The sequence below is a fragment of the Pleurodeles waltl genome, chromosome 5 (assembly GCF_031143425.1).
Source record: "Pleurodeles waltl isolate 20211129_DDA chromosome 5, aPleWal1.hap1.20221129, whole genome shotgun sequence".
Lineage (NCBI taxonomy): Eukaryota > Metazoa > Chordata > Amphibia > Caudata > Salamandridae > Pleurodeles > Pleurodeles waltl.
Window position 1 is genome coordinate 1,060,738,246 of NC_090444.1, and position 16,807 is coordinate 1,060,755,052.

The following is a 16,807-nucleotide window of genomic DNA, read 5'->3' on the forward strand; positions in this document are numbered from 1 at the left end:
CCAGGACAACATTAAAGTCTCTCCCCTCAATCTCTCCCCCCCCCACCCCAAATCACAGCAACTCCTCCCAGCGACTTAACCAGCCGCCAGACCTCACCAAAGAAATCGAGATCATCTGTATTAGGACCGTAAACAGTCACAAATCGACAAGGCCTGTCCAACAGCACACCGCTCATCAGCACGTACCGTCCATTAGGATCAACTATAGTTTGCTGCGTGCGCCATTGCAGTCCCTTGCGCAGCAGAATTGCCACTCCCCTGGCATATCTCGAATATACCGCCTGTGACATTCCCCAATCCATCCTGCCTTCAAGCGATGCATCGTGTCCGCCACCAAGTGAGTTTCTTGCAGCATACAGATATCAACATTCTGGCTCTTAACATACGCAGACATGAGCCGCACCTTGCGCCTATCATTCAGGCCACGCACATTCCAAGTGAGACAACAAACCAATGTCTCCCCAGCCTGCTTCATCATACCACTCTTGCCAGGACACCAGAACACACCGCCGCCTCCACCAGTCAGCCCAGCAAACATAGACAAAACAAGAAAGAAGAAAACATCAGATATACTAGAACCAACAAAGAAGTACATAACCCCACCCTCCTCCCACGCAGACCCCCAAACTGGGTCAAAGCAAATAGCCCCCCCGCCTTAACCCCAAAACAAAGAAATACACCATGACATTTTAACGAGACTCATCCAAGGGGAAAACAGCTAGCCACCCAACCCAATCCCACCAATGGACCGGGAAGGGAAGGCAACGGGCCAAAAAGTGAATGAGCATCAGGACGGCTAACAGTTCTATATCGCTGTAGCCGTGCGGATAGTTTGTGTACCAGCAGCAGAGACATTAGTCATTATCGCTGAGAGTCTCATGCTCCGCACCCGGCTCGCCCGAGTTCACAGCCACAGGTCGCTGAGGGAGAGCCTTTACAAACTTTGCCGCCTGCTTCGGATCAGTAAAAAAGTGTAGTTTCCCTCCATGCTGCACTTTCAGTTTCGCAGGGTAGATAAGGGAAAACCTGGCGTCCGTCTGTCCAAGCGAGAGTTTGACCGGCAAAAATGCCTTGCGCGCAGCCTGCACTCCCAGGGTATAATCCGGAAAAAAGTGCAGATCCGTATTTTTGTATAGCACCGGGTGCCGGTCCTTCGCCAGCCGGAGGACCGTGTCACGATAATTCAAGAGCTGGATAATAATGGGGCGAGGCGGAGTGCCAGGCGCCGGCCGAGGACCCAGAGACCCTCACCCCACCCCTCCATCAAAGGAGATCTTCGCTTGCCGCTGCTCCGCCTTTCCCATCCTACATCAGCAAGACGACCGGCGAGAGTCCCAAGCCCAGGCAGCAAAGGTCACAATCAGGCCTCCAATGCCAGCCAGCAATGCCGCCTCCGGCCGGCGGGTCTCTCCCAGCCCAGGCCTGACCCTCCTACGCCCCCAGCCCAGCAACAACCAGGCCAAGGTGCCAGTTCCAGCAGGGGGAGTCCAGGCCCAGCAATGCCGGCAGCTTCCACGATGGGATCCCAGAGAACACCTCCAGTGGGCCTCCAGGCCCAACTCAGCTCCGCAGCACTAGTCTGCTTCACCAGCACGGGGCAAAATGTGCCTCCAGCCAACCAGCAGAACCCCGCAGGGTCCACCAGCCCCACACTGCACCACAGGGCCCCCCGCAGCCGCCCAGAGAGCACCGCCTCCCCAGCCCTGCAGCTTCAACTCTGCAGCCGCAGGACAGCCCCAGCCCAGCAGCCACGCCGCAGGGAGCAAAAATGTGCGGGAGGCCGCGGTACAAGCCTACCGCCGATCCAGCCCCCGCAACCTGCCGCCAGCAGCCCACCGGCGTAACTTCCCTGCAGGTGCCGCCTCTCCCTGCCCTGCCTAGCCCGGCCAGCCAGTCAGTCCAGGAAGGCCCGCTGTAGAGCAGTGCAGTGCTGCTCGGCAAAAAAGACAGAAATATCTCTGCCCTGACAGGAGAAATATAAAATCAGGGCCCCAGGCTGTGCAGAGCTGCGCTAAATGTCAACCATCTTGCTGCAGGCTAGCTCCACCCCCTACCCCTGACACCATTCCCTCCCCTCTATCCTCCCCCCCCCCCCCCCCCCCCCCCCCCCCCCCATGAATCAAGTGTTGTTGGAGTTTCGATGGTGAATTTGCTTTCACCAACACCAGTCATCCAAGTATGGTTAGGAAATTTTCATAGCTTTGACAATACTATCGCCATCTATTTAGAAAGCAATCGGAGTGCCAAATTCATATTAAATAGAGGAATACGATAATTATTAACAAGTCTGTCCACTCAAAAGAAAATAAACCACCTTTATGTTTTGCAGAGGTGTATATAAAAGAGCTCAGTAAGATTACACAATGCAATCTCCCAGGTCAAGTTGAAGGAACATTTAATAAAAGGGCCAAAACGCAGAACTCTTTTTGCTGGCATACTTCAGACACAGAATGGGACAGACCTCCAGACTGACACTTAGTTTGAAGAATCTTATTGATGACAGTTTGAAATAGGGTTTCTGATTGGCTGGGGCATGCACCTAAGCCAGACAGAACCCACCCAATCTAGTCAGGGCAAGGGAGTTACACGTCGAAGATGGCAGCTTGGCATAAGCAGTCAGGCCTAACCTGCAGGCAATGTGTAAAGCATTTGCACACAACACATGCCGCAATATGTTCTCCACAAAGTAAACACAACACTGAGCTATGTAAGAATAAACTGTATTGCACAAAACATAATTAGACCAAACATTATATGTCAGTAATACCCTGCTACCTTAGCAGTTGTCAGAATGTTACACAGGTTATAATACTCTGCAAGAATAAGCAGAAGTCACATTAGAACATGTAAGTACTCCGGATTCTGCAACATAAGCAGTAGTCAGGAATCACATTATAAAATAAATGCCCTTGTCATAAACCCATCATAACTATCCATAAAGGGACATTAGAGAACCCATGACAAGTCATAAAACAAATATCAGCATGCCATGCCCACAAAAGGAACATCAGCACATATATGTATTACACAGTAAGGTAAGCAGGTTAACATATCACCCCCCAATGTCCATTTAAGAATCATAGGAACCAATATGGCCACAAAGTACCTGAATTATGGTGAAAAGCACTCTTCGTTTCCGAAAAGATCGATATGTGGGGCCCCCAGCGCTCCTATGCACAAAACGGGGGCTGTTTATATCAGGGAAAGGGGGGTTGGCACGCACCCCTCGGGGTTTGCAGGTCAGGTTCCCTCCGGGGACCCACAATCCCTTAGGTTCCCTTATGGGCCTATTTAGTATGAAGATGCACCTCTGACACCTCCACCCTCCCTGCGTACAGGCTGTCTGAAACGTATGCACAAAGCCCAACTGTCACTCTGTCCAGACGTGGATTGGAGCCAGGCTGCAAAAACACCAGAGTCATAAGCACAGAGAAATGCTCACTTTCTAGAGGTGGCATTTCTGTAATGATCATAAAAAATCCACCTACACCAGTAAGCAGCATTTCTCACTACCATTACAACCATACCGAACATGCCTACGCTACCCCTCATAAATCAGACAATACCCCTTACACATAAGGCAGGGCATTGCCAATGCAATCCTATGAGAAGGCAGCACTCACAGCAGTGAGAAACCAAATAGGCTGTTTGTCATTACCAGGACAGGCCCCATTACTAAGCACATGTCCTGTCCTCTACATACATGGCAACCTGCACATAGGGCTAGCTAGGGCCTACCTTAGAGGTGCCTTACATGTAGTAAAAAGGGAGTTCTGGGCCTGGCAAGTAAATTGAAGAAGTATTTTCGAGTCACGGGATCGAGTGACTCCTCCTCTTCGGTTCCAGTGCGCATGGGCATGGACTCCATGTTAGATTGTTTTGTAAGGTAGGAGTGATAGAGTATAAAGAAAAGAGATGTCCATGCAAATGGCGCATATATATATATATATATATATATATATATATCTATATATCTCTCTGCAGCGGAACATGCCACGAACAGATGTACATTGGGTAAGTGACATTTTCCGTTCGATGGCATGTGTAGCTGCAGATACACATGCTATGCATAGACTACAAAGCAATTTTACCTCCCATAAGCGGTGGTCAGCCTGTAGGAGTTGAAGTTGTTTGAAATAGTGTTCTTAGTACAGCCTGTCCTGCTGTGGCCTGTTGTGTTGCTAACAAATCTACACAGTAATGCTTGGTAAATGTATGAGGTGTTGACCAAGTGGCTGCTTTACAGATTTCGGCCATTGGTATATTTCCTAAGAAAGCCATTGTAGCACCTTTTTTGCGGGTGGAATGTGCTTTAGGTGTAACTAATAGCTACCTTTTAGCTTTGAGGTAACATGTTTGGATGCATTTTACTATCCATCTAGTTAGCCCTTGCTTTGAAAAAGGGTTACCAGTATGTGGTTTTTGGAATGCCGCAAATAATGGTTTGGTTTGTCTAAATGATTTAGTTCTATCCATGTAATACATTAGAGCGGTTTTAATGTCTAATGTATGCAGGGCTCTTTCCGCTACAGAGTGGCTGTGGGAAGAAGACTGGTAGTTCCACTGTTTGATTGATATGAAACGGTGATATAACCTTTGGGAGAAATTTTGGGTTTGTTCGAAATACAACTTTATGTTTGTGTACTTGTATGAACGGTTCTTGAATAGTGAAAGCTTGGATTTCACGAACTCTTCTTAATGAAGTAATTGGAACTAGGAAGGCAACTTTCCATGTTAGGTATTGAATCTGACATGAATGCATAGGTTCAAATGGTGGACCCATGAGCTGTGTGAGTACTATGTTTAGATTCCATGAAGGTACTGGAGGTGTTCTAGGTGGAATGATGCGTTTGAATCCTTCCATGAAGGCTTTGATAACAGGGACTCTAATTAAAGACCTGTGCTGTATAATTTGCAAATACGCAGAGATTGCAGTGAGATGTATTTTAATGGACGAAAAGGCTAGATTTGCTTTTTTGTAAATGAACCAAATAACTTACAATGTCTTGTATTGACGCTGAAAGAGGGGAAATTTGGTTAGATTGACAGTAATACACAAACCTTTTCCATTTGTTTGCATAACACTGCCTGATAGTGGGTTTTCTTGCCTGTTTAATTACTTCCATGCATTCAGTTGGTAGTTGTAGATATCCAAACTCTATGACTTCAGGAGCCAAATCGCTAGATTGAGTATTTGGGGGCTCTGGATGCCTGATCTGTTGTTTGTTTTGCGTTAACAGATCTGGTCTGTTGTGGATTTTTATATGTGGTACTACTGACAGATATAACAGTGTCGTGTACCAGGGTTGACGTGCCCACGTTGGTGCTATAAGTATGAGTTTGTTTTGACACAGTTTGTAGACTAGAAATGGAATGAGCGGGAGAGGGGGAAAAGACTGAGCAAATATCCCTGACCAATTCACCCATAGAGCATTGCCCTTGGTTAGCGGATGTGGGTACCTGAATGCGAATAGGTCTATGTCTGGCATTCCCCAGTGGTGAAAGTATGTCTGAAGCACTTGGGGATGAATTTCCCACTTGTGTGTTTGTTGATGATCTCGTCTGAGAACATCTGCCAATTGGTTGTGTATTCCTGGAATGTATTGTGCTACCAGGTGAATGTTGTTGTGGATTGCCCAATGCCAAATCTTTTGGGCAAGGAGGGACAGTTGAGATGATCGGGTCCCTCCTTGTTTGTTTAGGTAATACATTTTGTCATGTTGTCTGTTTTGATAAGGATGTTCTTGTGAGTGAGAAGAGGCTGAAAAGCTCCGAGTGCTACGAATACGGCTAGCAATTCTAGGTGATTTATATGAAATTGTTTGTGTTTGGTGTCCCATTGTCCTTGAATGTTGTGATTGTTGAGGTGTGCCCCCTATCCTATCATTGATGCACCTGTCGTAAGTATGGTGTGAGGCACAGGGTCTTGAAAAGGCCGCCCTCTGTTTAGATTTGTGGAATTCCACCACTGAAGTGATATGCGTGTTTGGCGGTCTATCAACACTAGATCTTGGAGTTGACCCTGTGCCTGGGACCACTGCTGTGCAAGGCACTGTTGTAAAGGCCGCATGTTTAATCTCGCATTTGGGACAATGGCGATGCATAATGCCAACATGCCCAACAGTTTCATTACGAATTTGACAGTGTGCTGTTGGCCTGGCTGAATTTGTGCTAATACATTGGGAAATGCTTGCTCTCTTTGTGGACTTGGGCTTGCAAGTGCTGTTTGTGTATTTAGTGTGGCTCCTAAAAACTGTTGAATTTGCGCAGGTTGTAGGTGGGATTTTTGTTAGTTTATGGAGAACCCTAGGGTGTTTAGGGTTTGTATTACATAATGTGTATGGTTTTGACACTGTGTATGACTGTTGGATTTTATTAACCAATGGTCGAGATATGGGAAGACATGAATGTGTGGTCTTCTTATGTAGGCAGCTACTACTGCCAAGCATTTTGTAAATACTCTGGTTGTTATCCCAAAGGGTAACACTTTGAAGTGGCAATGTTTTCCCTGAATTACAAACCTGAGATATTTTCTGTGCGCTGGATGGATGGGTATGTGAAAATACGCATCCTTGAGGTCTAATATTGCCATGAAATCCTGCTGCTGTAGCAGTGGGACCACATCCTGTAATGTTACCATGTGAAAGTGTTCTGACAGGATGTAACAATTGAGAGTTCTGAGATCTAATATTGGTCTTAAGGTTCCGTCTTTTTTGGGAATAAGGAAGTACAGTGAGTAAACCCCTGTTCCTATCTGATGTTGTGGTACAAGCTCTATGGCTTGTTTAAGTAATAGCGATTTTATTTTTTGCAACATTGAGATATGTTGGGAGGAGAGATTGTGTAGTTTTGGAGGTATATTTGGAGGAATTTGTGTTAATTCTATGCAAAAACCATTGCGGATAATAGATAACACCCAGTTGTTGGTTGTAATGGGTAACCAATTGTTGTGGAACCTTTGCAGTCTCCCCCCCTTCCAACCCCCCACACAGGTGAGGTGTGAGTTGGGAAGAGATGGAGTAAGTCACTGTTTTGGCTGTGAGGCTTTTTTGTTGGCTGATATTTTCCTCTGCCTCTGGGTAATTGGCCTCTGCAATTACCTTTAAACCCACCTCATTGGTAATGAGGTTGGTAGGTTGACTTGGAGTGTGAGGTGGATGCCTCAGGTGTTTGTGCTCTAAAACCACCTCTGTATTGAGGTTTCCGAAAGGATCCCCTGTATTGTGTCTTATACGAAGCACCCATGGCCTTAGCGGTGTCCGAGTCTTTTTTCATTTTCTCAATAGCCGTATCTACTTCAGGGCCAAAAAGCTGTTTTTGATTGAACGGCATATTAAGGACAGCCTGTTGAATTTCAGGCTTATTACCTGACGACCGAAGCCATGCGTGTCTCCGTATAGTAACGGCAGTATTAATTGTTCTAGCTGCTGAGTCTGCTGAATTTAGGGCTGATCTAATTTGGTTATTGGTAATAGACTGCCCTTCCCCAACTATTTGTTGTGCCCTTTTTGTGTTGGTCTTTGGGGAGATGTTGTATGATATCCTTCATCTCGTCCCAGTGGGCCCTATCGTATCTAGTCAATAGTGCTTGGGAATTGGCTATACTCCATTGGTTGGTCCCCGGCGATGCTTCCCTTTTGCCAGCAGCATCAAATTTTCTGCTTTCCTTGACTGGTGGGGGTGCATCATCAGATGACTGGGAGTTGGCTCTCTTTTTGGCCGCGCTTACAACTACAGAATCAGGAGGCAGTTGTTGTGTAATGAATGCTGGATCAGAGGGAGGTAGTTTATACTTTTTCTCCACTTTGGGAGTAATTATCCTGGCTTTGACTGGCTCTTGAAATATCTTGTGCATGGCGACATTGTGGTAGGATGCAGACCTAGCCAGAACCTGAGTGTATCCGGTGCTATATTCTGGTGGTGATGGTTCGGAGGGATAGCAGTCTGGGCTGTTATCAGGAATGGGATATGGATCATAGAGATCCCATGGATCCACATTGTCTTGTTGTGAATCGAAAGAATGTGCAGAAGACTGTGCAGGTGTGGGAGTAGTAGGTGGAGAGACAAGCATGTGAGGAAAATGAGGAGACTGAGGAGATGAAAATTGTGAAGGTGGAGATCTTTGTTTAGGCTTTGGCACTTTAGCTGGTGGCTGAGCAGTGTCCAAGTGCTCCTGAAAGGCCAGCTTCCTCTTAGGCTTCAGAGGAGGTGCAGTTATGATCTTGCCAGTGATCTTGTGAATGTGAATTCTGGCTTGCCTTTCATCAATGTCCTCCATTTGTGTGTGTTCCTCCACAAATCTATGGCTTTCTTTAAGTACTTTGGAAAGTCCATGTTCCTCCATATAAACTGGTCTTTTCAGCTCCAAAGATGTTTTTTTCGGGATCGAAAGGCTAGGAGTGGATGTTAGCTTCGGCTCAGAGAGTGATTTTTGAGGTTTCGACTCGAAGGTTCGATGTCTGCTAGTTTCGGAGCCAGTGCTTCGGCTCAAGTCCGATAGCATCAGTGGCGTGGCCTTTTTAGGTGCCGAAGTTGTCCTCTCAATGGTCTGGGGCAAGACAGATTACATACGAGATGTTGGTATGTATATGGAAATTTGGCGTGGCACTGAGGACAAAAGGGAATGGGGCCTGGTCTGTGAGGCTTCCACGGAGTCGGCCCGAGTTGGGCATGAGCGCCCCAAAGGGTGAGTAAAAATGTTTGAGCTGACGGGACCGAAGTGTCGACGAGGGATGTTACGCGATCGAAACAATACCAACATAATTTAAGAGTTATAGAACTTTTCCGACTCAAACTATCGGAGTGAAAAGAAACACGTCCGAACCCGATGGCGGAAAGAAAACAATCTAACATGGAGTCCATGCCCATGCGCAATGGAGCCGAAGAGGAGTCACTCAATCCAGTGACTCGAAAATACTTCTTCGAAGAAAAACAACTTGTAACACTCTGAGCCCAACACTAGATGGCAGAATATGCATAGCATGTGTATCTGCAGCTACACATGCCATCGAACACACATACATGTGACAAGCTTGGTGTAAAGGCTTTGATAGGTCAGTTTCATTAGAAAAGTGACATGAGAACTGCCTGACTTCGGAGACGCAATAGCAAAGGAAACTGAGAAGCTACCATGTTGAGCAACGTAGTCCATGATCCCTGTAATCGCTATGACAGACACTTTTTGGATAAGGAGATGAAAATGAAACAATCTCTCTCGATACTGGGAAGCATCATGAGCACTAAAAACACTGCAAGCATATAACTTACCCACAACACCACAAAAATGATTTCTTATTACCTTCCCTGCTCAAGAAAATAAAAAAAGGCACCCCCTAAAAGGAAAAAAGAAGCATTGCTTTACAACATGGTTTCAAATCCTACTTGATAGATTCCTTTGTCTACCTACCATCCATTTGAATAAGTAGTTCTGCTTTAACCCTTCTGCTAGCTTCGTGCTCCTCAGATGTACCTCTGCGGCTACAAATGGAGTCAATTTCATCAATAAATATTGTTGTTGGAGCATAAAATCGAGCCTAAGGAAATAACATTTGAAAGATACCATGAAATATTTTTTAACTTTGTAGAAAGTACCACTACTTGTAATAAATATTCAGTAGGCTTTGCCAGGGCTTTAAGTATAACAAAAAAAAAACTGAACCAAAAGCAGAGGATATTTTAAATGAAAAATATTTTGACACCGACTTGCTGAATCTAGCATCAGTAACTGGACTCAAACTTGTGTTCCCAGTTCAAGGAACTTATCCAAAATCATATCTGTGAACCCACATCCACACAGCAGATTTATATAATGTTGCTAGCAGAATGCTTCCCAGTGTGCTGCAGTGGTAGCAGAGCTTGAGTGGATAGCCTTCAAATGACCCAGGCAGAAGTCCTGAGATCCTTTGCGACTAGTGTGTACAGCATAACACAAAAATATACTTGGAACTGTGAAATGGAAAATGTTACTTACCCTGTAAGCATCTGCTATGCATACTCCAGCCATGTAGTGTTGGGTTTTGGCAAGTAAAACTTGTTTTTCTTCAAAGGAGTCTGAGACATGAGTCATGAGGCATGGTGACTCTACCTGTCAGTTCCAGTGTTAGAGTATTTCTCTGCATGGAGAATGAGGATAGGAATAGAGAGGAGAGTTGGAGAACTAGATGACCATGCAGTGAGTAAAGAAAGATGAGAATCTGCAATGATGAAATCTTTCGGGGGTGCGGGCGGTGGGGGGGAAGAGAGGGGGGCAGGAGAGAGAGAGAAGCGCATCTGAATCTACAGCACTATATGTCACAAACAGATACTTACAGGGTAAGTAACATTTTCATTTGTAGCTGTAGATACATGTGTTGTGCACAGACTGTAAAATGATTCTCCCCTTAGAGGTGGCTAGCCAGAGGAGCTTGTAGAGGTCTGAGTGTCCACAGGGTACAGCTTGGCCAATATTAACCTGTTGGTTTGCTAACATATCCACACAGTAATGTTTGGTGAAAGTGTAAGGAGCTGACCAGGTAGCTGTTTTGCAAATGTCAGCTATAGGTATGTTGCCTAAGAAAAACACTTCCCGCCTTTTTTTTTTTTTTTTAAAGAAATGTTGTGTGGAAGGGATAGGCATATGGCAAAGAAGGAATAGGTTACACTGTAAGCATCTGTTTGTGCCATGTAGTGCTGTAGATTCACTTGCTTTGCATACTCCTGCCGGAGAGGAGGGTGGGCGCATGTGAATCTACAGCATTACATGTAATAAACAGATGCTTACAGGTTAAGAACATTCTGTTTGAGGCATGTGTGGCTATCGATCTAACAGATTGTAAATCAGTCCCCCTCAGAAGCGGTGGCTAACCGGAGTGTTGCAGCTGTTTGAAAAAGTGTACATAGCACTGCCTGGTCTATGTGCTAAAACATCCACACAATATTTTGTGAAGGTGTGTGGTGTGGACCATGTAGCTGCCTTACATATGTAAGCTAATGGATTGTTTCCTAGGAAAGCCATACATGCTCCTTTCTTCCTAGTAGTGTGCTCTAGGAGATGTAGGTAAAGTTCTTTTGGATTTAGCATACCATGTTTGAATGCACTTAATTATCCATCTGGCTATGCCTAATTTGGGTATAGGGTTCCTTTTATGGGAAGTGAAAAAGCAACAAATAGTTTTTCTGAAAGTTCTAGATCTATGAATGTAGAACATAAGAGCCCTTTTAAAATTTAATGTGTTAGGAGCATTTTCTGCAACTGAATCTGGTTGTGGGGAAAAAAAAAAAAACTGGCGGCAACTCACTGGATTGATTGAGATGAAAATGGAAGACAACTTTAGGGAAACATTTAGAGTTTGTGCGGAGAACCATCTGGTCTCTGTGTAGCTGGAAGAAATGTTCTTCCAATGTTAAAACCTGGAGCTCACAAACACCCCTAAGTGAGGGTGTAGTGTGAGGCAGCGTGCTCCCTTTCTGGTTTTCCTCTTTAAGAAGGCTCCCTTGAGCCGACGAGCTCTGGTTGCGCACCTGCGTGCCAGTGAGTGGTACATAAACCTGAGATGACTTTTGGCATTATTTCCAGCAACCCCACAGACAAAAGCTGCTCTCTGCTGATGAAGGGCTGAACCCAGAAACACGTGTCCAGAGATTTACAGCACTTGCTGCACCTACTAAGGTGAAAAACTACAGTGTACTACATGGATATAAAACAAACTGACTGCATTTACCATGATGCATTGGGGCTGACTACATGCTGGAGTGTGAGGCAGAGTGCTCCATTCCTGGTTTTCCTAAGTGAGGTGATAGTGACTAAAAATGCTTTCAAAGAAAGGAACTGAAGGAGCATATATGCAGTGGTTCAAATGGAGGGCCCATAATGTGCGTAAGAACATTAATATTCCGTGAGGGTGCAGGTGGAACCTGTGGTGGAATAACTTTTCAGCCCTTACATGAAGGCTTAAATGACTGCTAGTTTGAATAAAGAGACATGTTGCCTATTTTGAAAATAGGCAGTAATTGCATCAATATGTAATCTTATAGATGTGAATGTTAACCCAGCTTTTTGTAGATGAAGCAAGTAGCAGCCAATATTTTATACATTGGCTTTGAAAGGGTCAATGTGTTTTGAATGACAGTAGCAGACAAATGTTTTCCATTTTGCTGCGTAGCAAGCTCTAGTGATAGGTGTACAGACTTTAAGAATGGTCACACATTCAGGTGGCAAGTTAAGGTAACCAAACTATGACCTCAGGAGCAAAATCGCCCAGTTAAGAGCTTTGGGAACTGGGTGCCCCATTTCTTCCTGGTTCTTAGTGGAAAGGTCCGGCCTGTTGGGGAGCTTCTCATGGGAGACTACAGAGAGGTCTAGTAGTGTTGTGAACCACTACCAGACCTATAGTTGTGAACCAAGGTTGGAGAGCCGAGGTTGGAGCTACAAGGATCATTGTGAGAGATGTTTGTCTGAGTTTCCGAACCAGAAATGGAAGATGGAAGGCGCAGGAGAGGAGGAAAAGCGTAGGCTAATATCCCTGACCAACTCATTCATAGCGTGTTGCCCTTGGTCAAAGGGTGTGGGAACCTGGAGATACAGTTTGGGCATTTTACATTTTCTGCAGTTGTGAAAAGTTCTCTCGGAGGAACCCCCACATCTATGGAAGTATGTGAGGAGGACTTATGGGTGGAGATCCCACTTGTGGACTTGTTGCTGAATCCGGCTGAGCAGGTCTGCAAAATCATTGTCCGTGCCCAGGAAATATTCTGCTAACAGGTGAATGCTGGGATGTAGTGTCCACCTCCAAATGGTCTGTAATAGACAAGATAATTGTGAAGACTGTGCTGTTCGTGCTTTTGTAGGTAGTATAGGGCTGTCAGGGTAGGACAACCTTGTGAATGAGGTGAGGTAGGAACGCTTTAAAGGCTAGGTGAACAGCCTGAAGCTCTAGATATTTGGTATGGAGTCACAGGTGTTTGTTGTTCCATATACCGTGTATTGTGAGACCCTTCAGATGTGCACTCCCATCCCATGAGTGATGCGTCGGTCGTGGCAGTGAGTTGAGGAACAGGGTCGAGAAAAGGCCGCCCTTTCAACAGGTTGTTCCAACATTGCAGAGTGATTTGTTTGGTGGTCTGTCAACACTAGATCCTCTAACTGACCCTGTGAAAGACCACTGTCGAGCTGAACACCCTTGTAACAGGTGCATGTGTAAAATGGGCATGAGGTACTGTGGCAATGCAAGAGGCCATTATCCCCAAGAGGCACACAACTGTCCTTGCTGTACCTTATTGATTTGGCTGAAACTGAGGTATTAGTGTCTGCAAATTGTATACTCTTGCAGAATTGGGATATGATAATCCTGTTTGCTTGTTTAGAACAGCATCTAGATATGGCTGAAGCTGAAGAGGATGTAGGTGAGATCTGGAAACATTGATCGTGAATCCCAAACAGTGTAACAAATCTATTGTAATCAGAGTGTGTTGTAGACAGTGTTGGTGAGTATTGGCTTTGACTAGGCAACTGTCCAGAAATGGAAACAGGAGGATTTTGTTTGCATAGATGGGCTGCTGCTTCTACCGCCAGACATTTGGTGAATACTCGAGGTGCAGCAGTCACCCCGAAAGGAAGACCTTTGAACTGATAATGTTTTCTGCTTACCACAAATCGGAGAGATTTGTGATGAGCTGGGTGTATTGGTACGTGAAAGTAGCACCCTTTAGGTTGAATGTAGCCTAACGTCACACTGTTAAAGAAGTGGAATTACATCTTGCAAAGTGACCATGTGGAAGTGCCCTGATAGGATTTACTTTTTTAGTGTTCTGAGATTTAGGATAGGTGATAGAGACAAACATTTTCTGAGCCCTGCTGTTGAAGAGGGACAGGTTCTTTAGCTCCTTTGAGAAGAGCTAGAACGTCTTGTTTGAGCAATGTCGGATGTTCCAGTGATAGCCTGCGTGAGGTGAAATATTGGGGCTGGGAGGTGTGGTAGGGAACTCCAGACTATAGCCAGGCTGAATAACGGCGAACACCCACTGCGCTGATGTAATTTGTTGCCATGTGGGTAGAAACTCCTGTAGTTGGCTCTAGCAGGTGTTAAGAGATTTGGGGGCAGGAGAGGGAAGTCATTGTTTAACGAAGGGTATTACTCCATATGGGGAGGCAACCCTTACCTCTTCCTTCACTATTGTTGTCACTATAGGAGTCACAATAGTAGCCTTTGAGATGTGCTTTGGCCTTTTTGACTTTGATAGGAAGTGGAGGCATCTACTGTACTGTATCCACCAGAAAAAGCATTTCCGACAGTAAGTAACTTATTCTTCTGATGGATACACCTACCTGTGGATTCCTCACCTAAAGAGCAGAGTCCCCAAGCAGTATATCCTCCGGCGGTGGGTGCCCGAATGGTCAAACCAAGAAATCTTGCAGCACCGAGCGAGCAAAATGGCCATCCCTCCTAACCTCAGAATCCAAACAGCAATGCTTGGCAAAAGTATGGAGGGATGCCCAGGTCGCTGCCCTGCAGATGTCAGCCACAGGAACACCTCTAGCCAAAGCCGATGAAGCTGCTTTGGCCCTGGTGGAATGGGCACGAAGCCCCACAGGTGGATCTCTCTTCGCCAAAGAATAGCAGATCTTAATACATAGAATGACCCACCTGGATAGCGTTCTCTTGTGGACCGCTCTACCTTTCCTCTTCCCCACGTATCCAATGAAGAGCTGTTCATCCTGTCTGAACTCTTTCGTCCTGGCGACGTAGAAGCTCAGTGCTCTTCGTGGATCCAGCCGGTGGAGTCTCTCTTCCTCCTTGGATGGGTGAGGTGGAGGGTAAAAGGAAGAGAGAGAGTAATTGACTGCCCCAGGTGAGAGGGTGTAACAACCTTCGGTAGGAAAGCCGCCTTGGTCCTCAACACCACTTTGTCCTTAAAGAAAGGGAAGAAAGGTATGGGGTTTCCATAGTGAGAGCCTGAAGCTCGCTAACCCTTCTGGCAGATGTTATGGCCACCAGGAAAACAGTTTTGAATACTAGGAACCGTAAAGAGCAAGAGTGCATTGGTTCAAACGGAGCCCCCATAAGAAAAGTTAAGACTAAGTTAAGGTCCCACTGAGGCATAACGAATGGTGTGGGTGGAAACTTATTAGTGAGTCCCTTTAGAAATTTTAAAACAATTGGTGATTTAAAGAAGGATGGTTGATCAGGAAGGCACAGAAAAGCAGATAGTGCCGACAAATAACCTTTAACAGCGGCAATCGCACAACCTTCCTGTGCCAGATGGAGTGCAAATGACACAATGTCAGATAAACCAGCTTTTAAAGGATCTAAACTATTCTCTCCACACCAGCTTGTAAATTTAGCCCAACGATTAGCATAGATTGACTTGGTGGAGTGTTGTCTGGCCGATAGAATAACTTCCACCACATCTGGAGGGAGAGAAAAGGAACTCAGATTTCCCCGTTCAATCTCCAGGCATGAAGATGCAGGCTCTGGAGGTGGGGGTGTAGAATCTGCCCCTGCGACTGCAAGAGGAGGTCCACCCTGCAAGGGAGACGGAGCGGAGGGCACAGAGAGTTGGAGTAGGTCCGAATACCACACCCTTCTCGGCCAATCCGGAGCTATTAAGATGACTTGAGCTCGGTCTTGGTGGATCTTCCTGAGAACTCAAGGAATCAAGGGTATGGGGGGGGGGAAAACGCGTAAAGCAACTGACCCTTTCAGGACATCTGAAACGTGTCCCCCAAAGCTCCTTGCACCGGATACTGGAGGCTGCAAAATAGCGGGCACTGCGGATTCTCTTGAGTTGCAAACAGATCTATTTGTGGATATCCCCACATCCGGGAGATACACATAACTAGATCTGGATGAAGACGCCACTCGTGGTTGACCGAGCTGCGTCGACTGAGAATGTCTGCACGCACGTTCAGGACTCCGGCCAAATGATGTGCAATCAGGCAGATCTTGTGATCCTGAAGCCAGGACCAGAGACGAAGAGCTTCTCTGCAGAGAAGATACGACCCCACTCCTCCCTGTTTGTTTATATACCACATCGCAGTCGTGTTGTCCGTTAGAACTTGGATTGACTGACTGCGAATGGAAGGGAGGAGGGCCTTGAGTGCCAGACTTACTGCCCGCAACTCTAACAGAGTTGCGCTGGAGACCAAAGGCCCTTGATCTCCAGGTCCCCCAGATGAGCTCCCCTCCCTAGAGTGGAAGCATCCGTTACCACCGTGGCCACTGGAGGTGGCAGCAAGAATGGCCTTCCTTGAGACAGGTTGTCGACCGCTGCCCACCATTGAAGATCCACTGCAGTGTCTCTGGAGATCTTTATCGAGTCCTCGAGATCCCCTTTGTGCTGAAACCACTGCCTGCGGACGCACCACTGAAGAGCCCTCATGTGCCAGCGTGCATGAGTGACCAACAGTATGCAAGAAGCGAACAGACCGAGCAGACGAAGGACCTTGAGGACTGGAACTAACGCTCCATTTTGAAACATTGGAATCAACGCCTGAATGTCCTGGACCCGCTGGGGTGGAGGAAAGGCCTGATTCAATGTTGTGTCCAATACTGCCCCTATGAACAGGAGGCATTGAGAGGGCTCCAGGTGAGATTTGAGTACATTGACTGAAAAACCCAGGTCGTACAACAATTGAGTCGTCGACTGGAGATGGCACCGCACGAGCTCTGGAGTTTTGGCTTTGATCAACCAATCGTCCAGATAGGGAAACACAGCTATCCCCCTTCTTCTGAGCTCTGCTGCTACCACCGCCATCACCTTTGTGAAGACTCGAGGTGCTGAAGTAAGACCAAAAGGGAGGACCGCAAAACTGATAATGCTGCGATCCCAC

At 46.2% G+C, this 16,807-nt stretch overlaps 1 protein-coding gene across 1 annotated transcript in view; it reads right to left on the minus strand.

The window, feature by feature from the left end:
- Positions 1 to 16,807, minus strand: part of KATNA1 (katanin catalytic subunit A1) — a 158,462-nt gene that overhangs the window by 44,654 nt on the left and 97,001 nt on the right. The window contains exon 8 of the mRNA XM_069235280.1: positions 9,407 to 9,533. Coding sequence (XP_069091381.1) covers positions 9,407 to 9,533 — 127 coding nt within the window. The remainder of the gene's footprint in view (positions 1 to 9,406; positions 9,534 to 16,807) is intronic.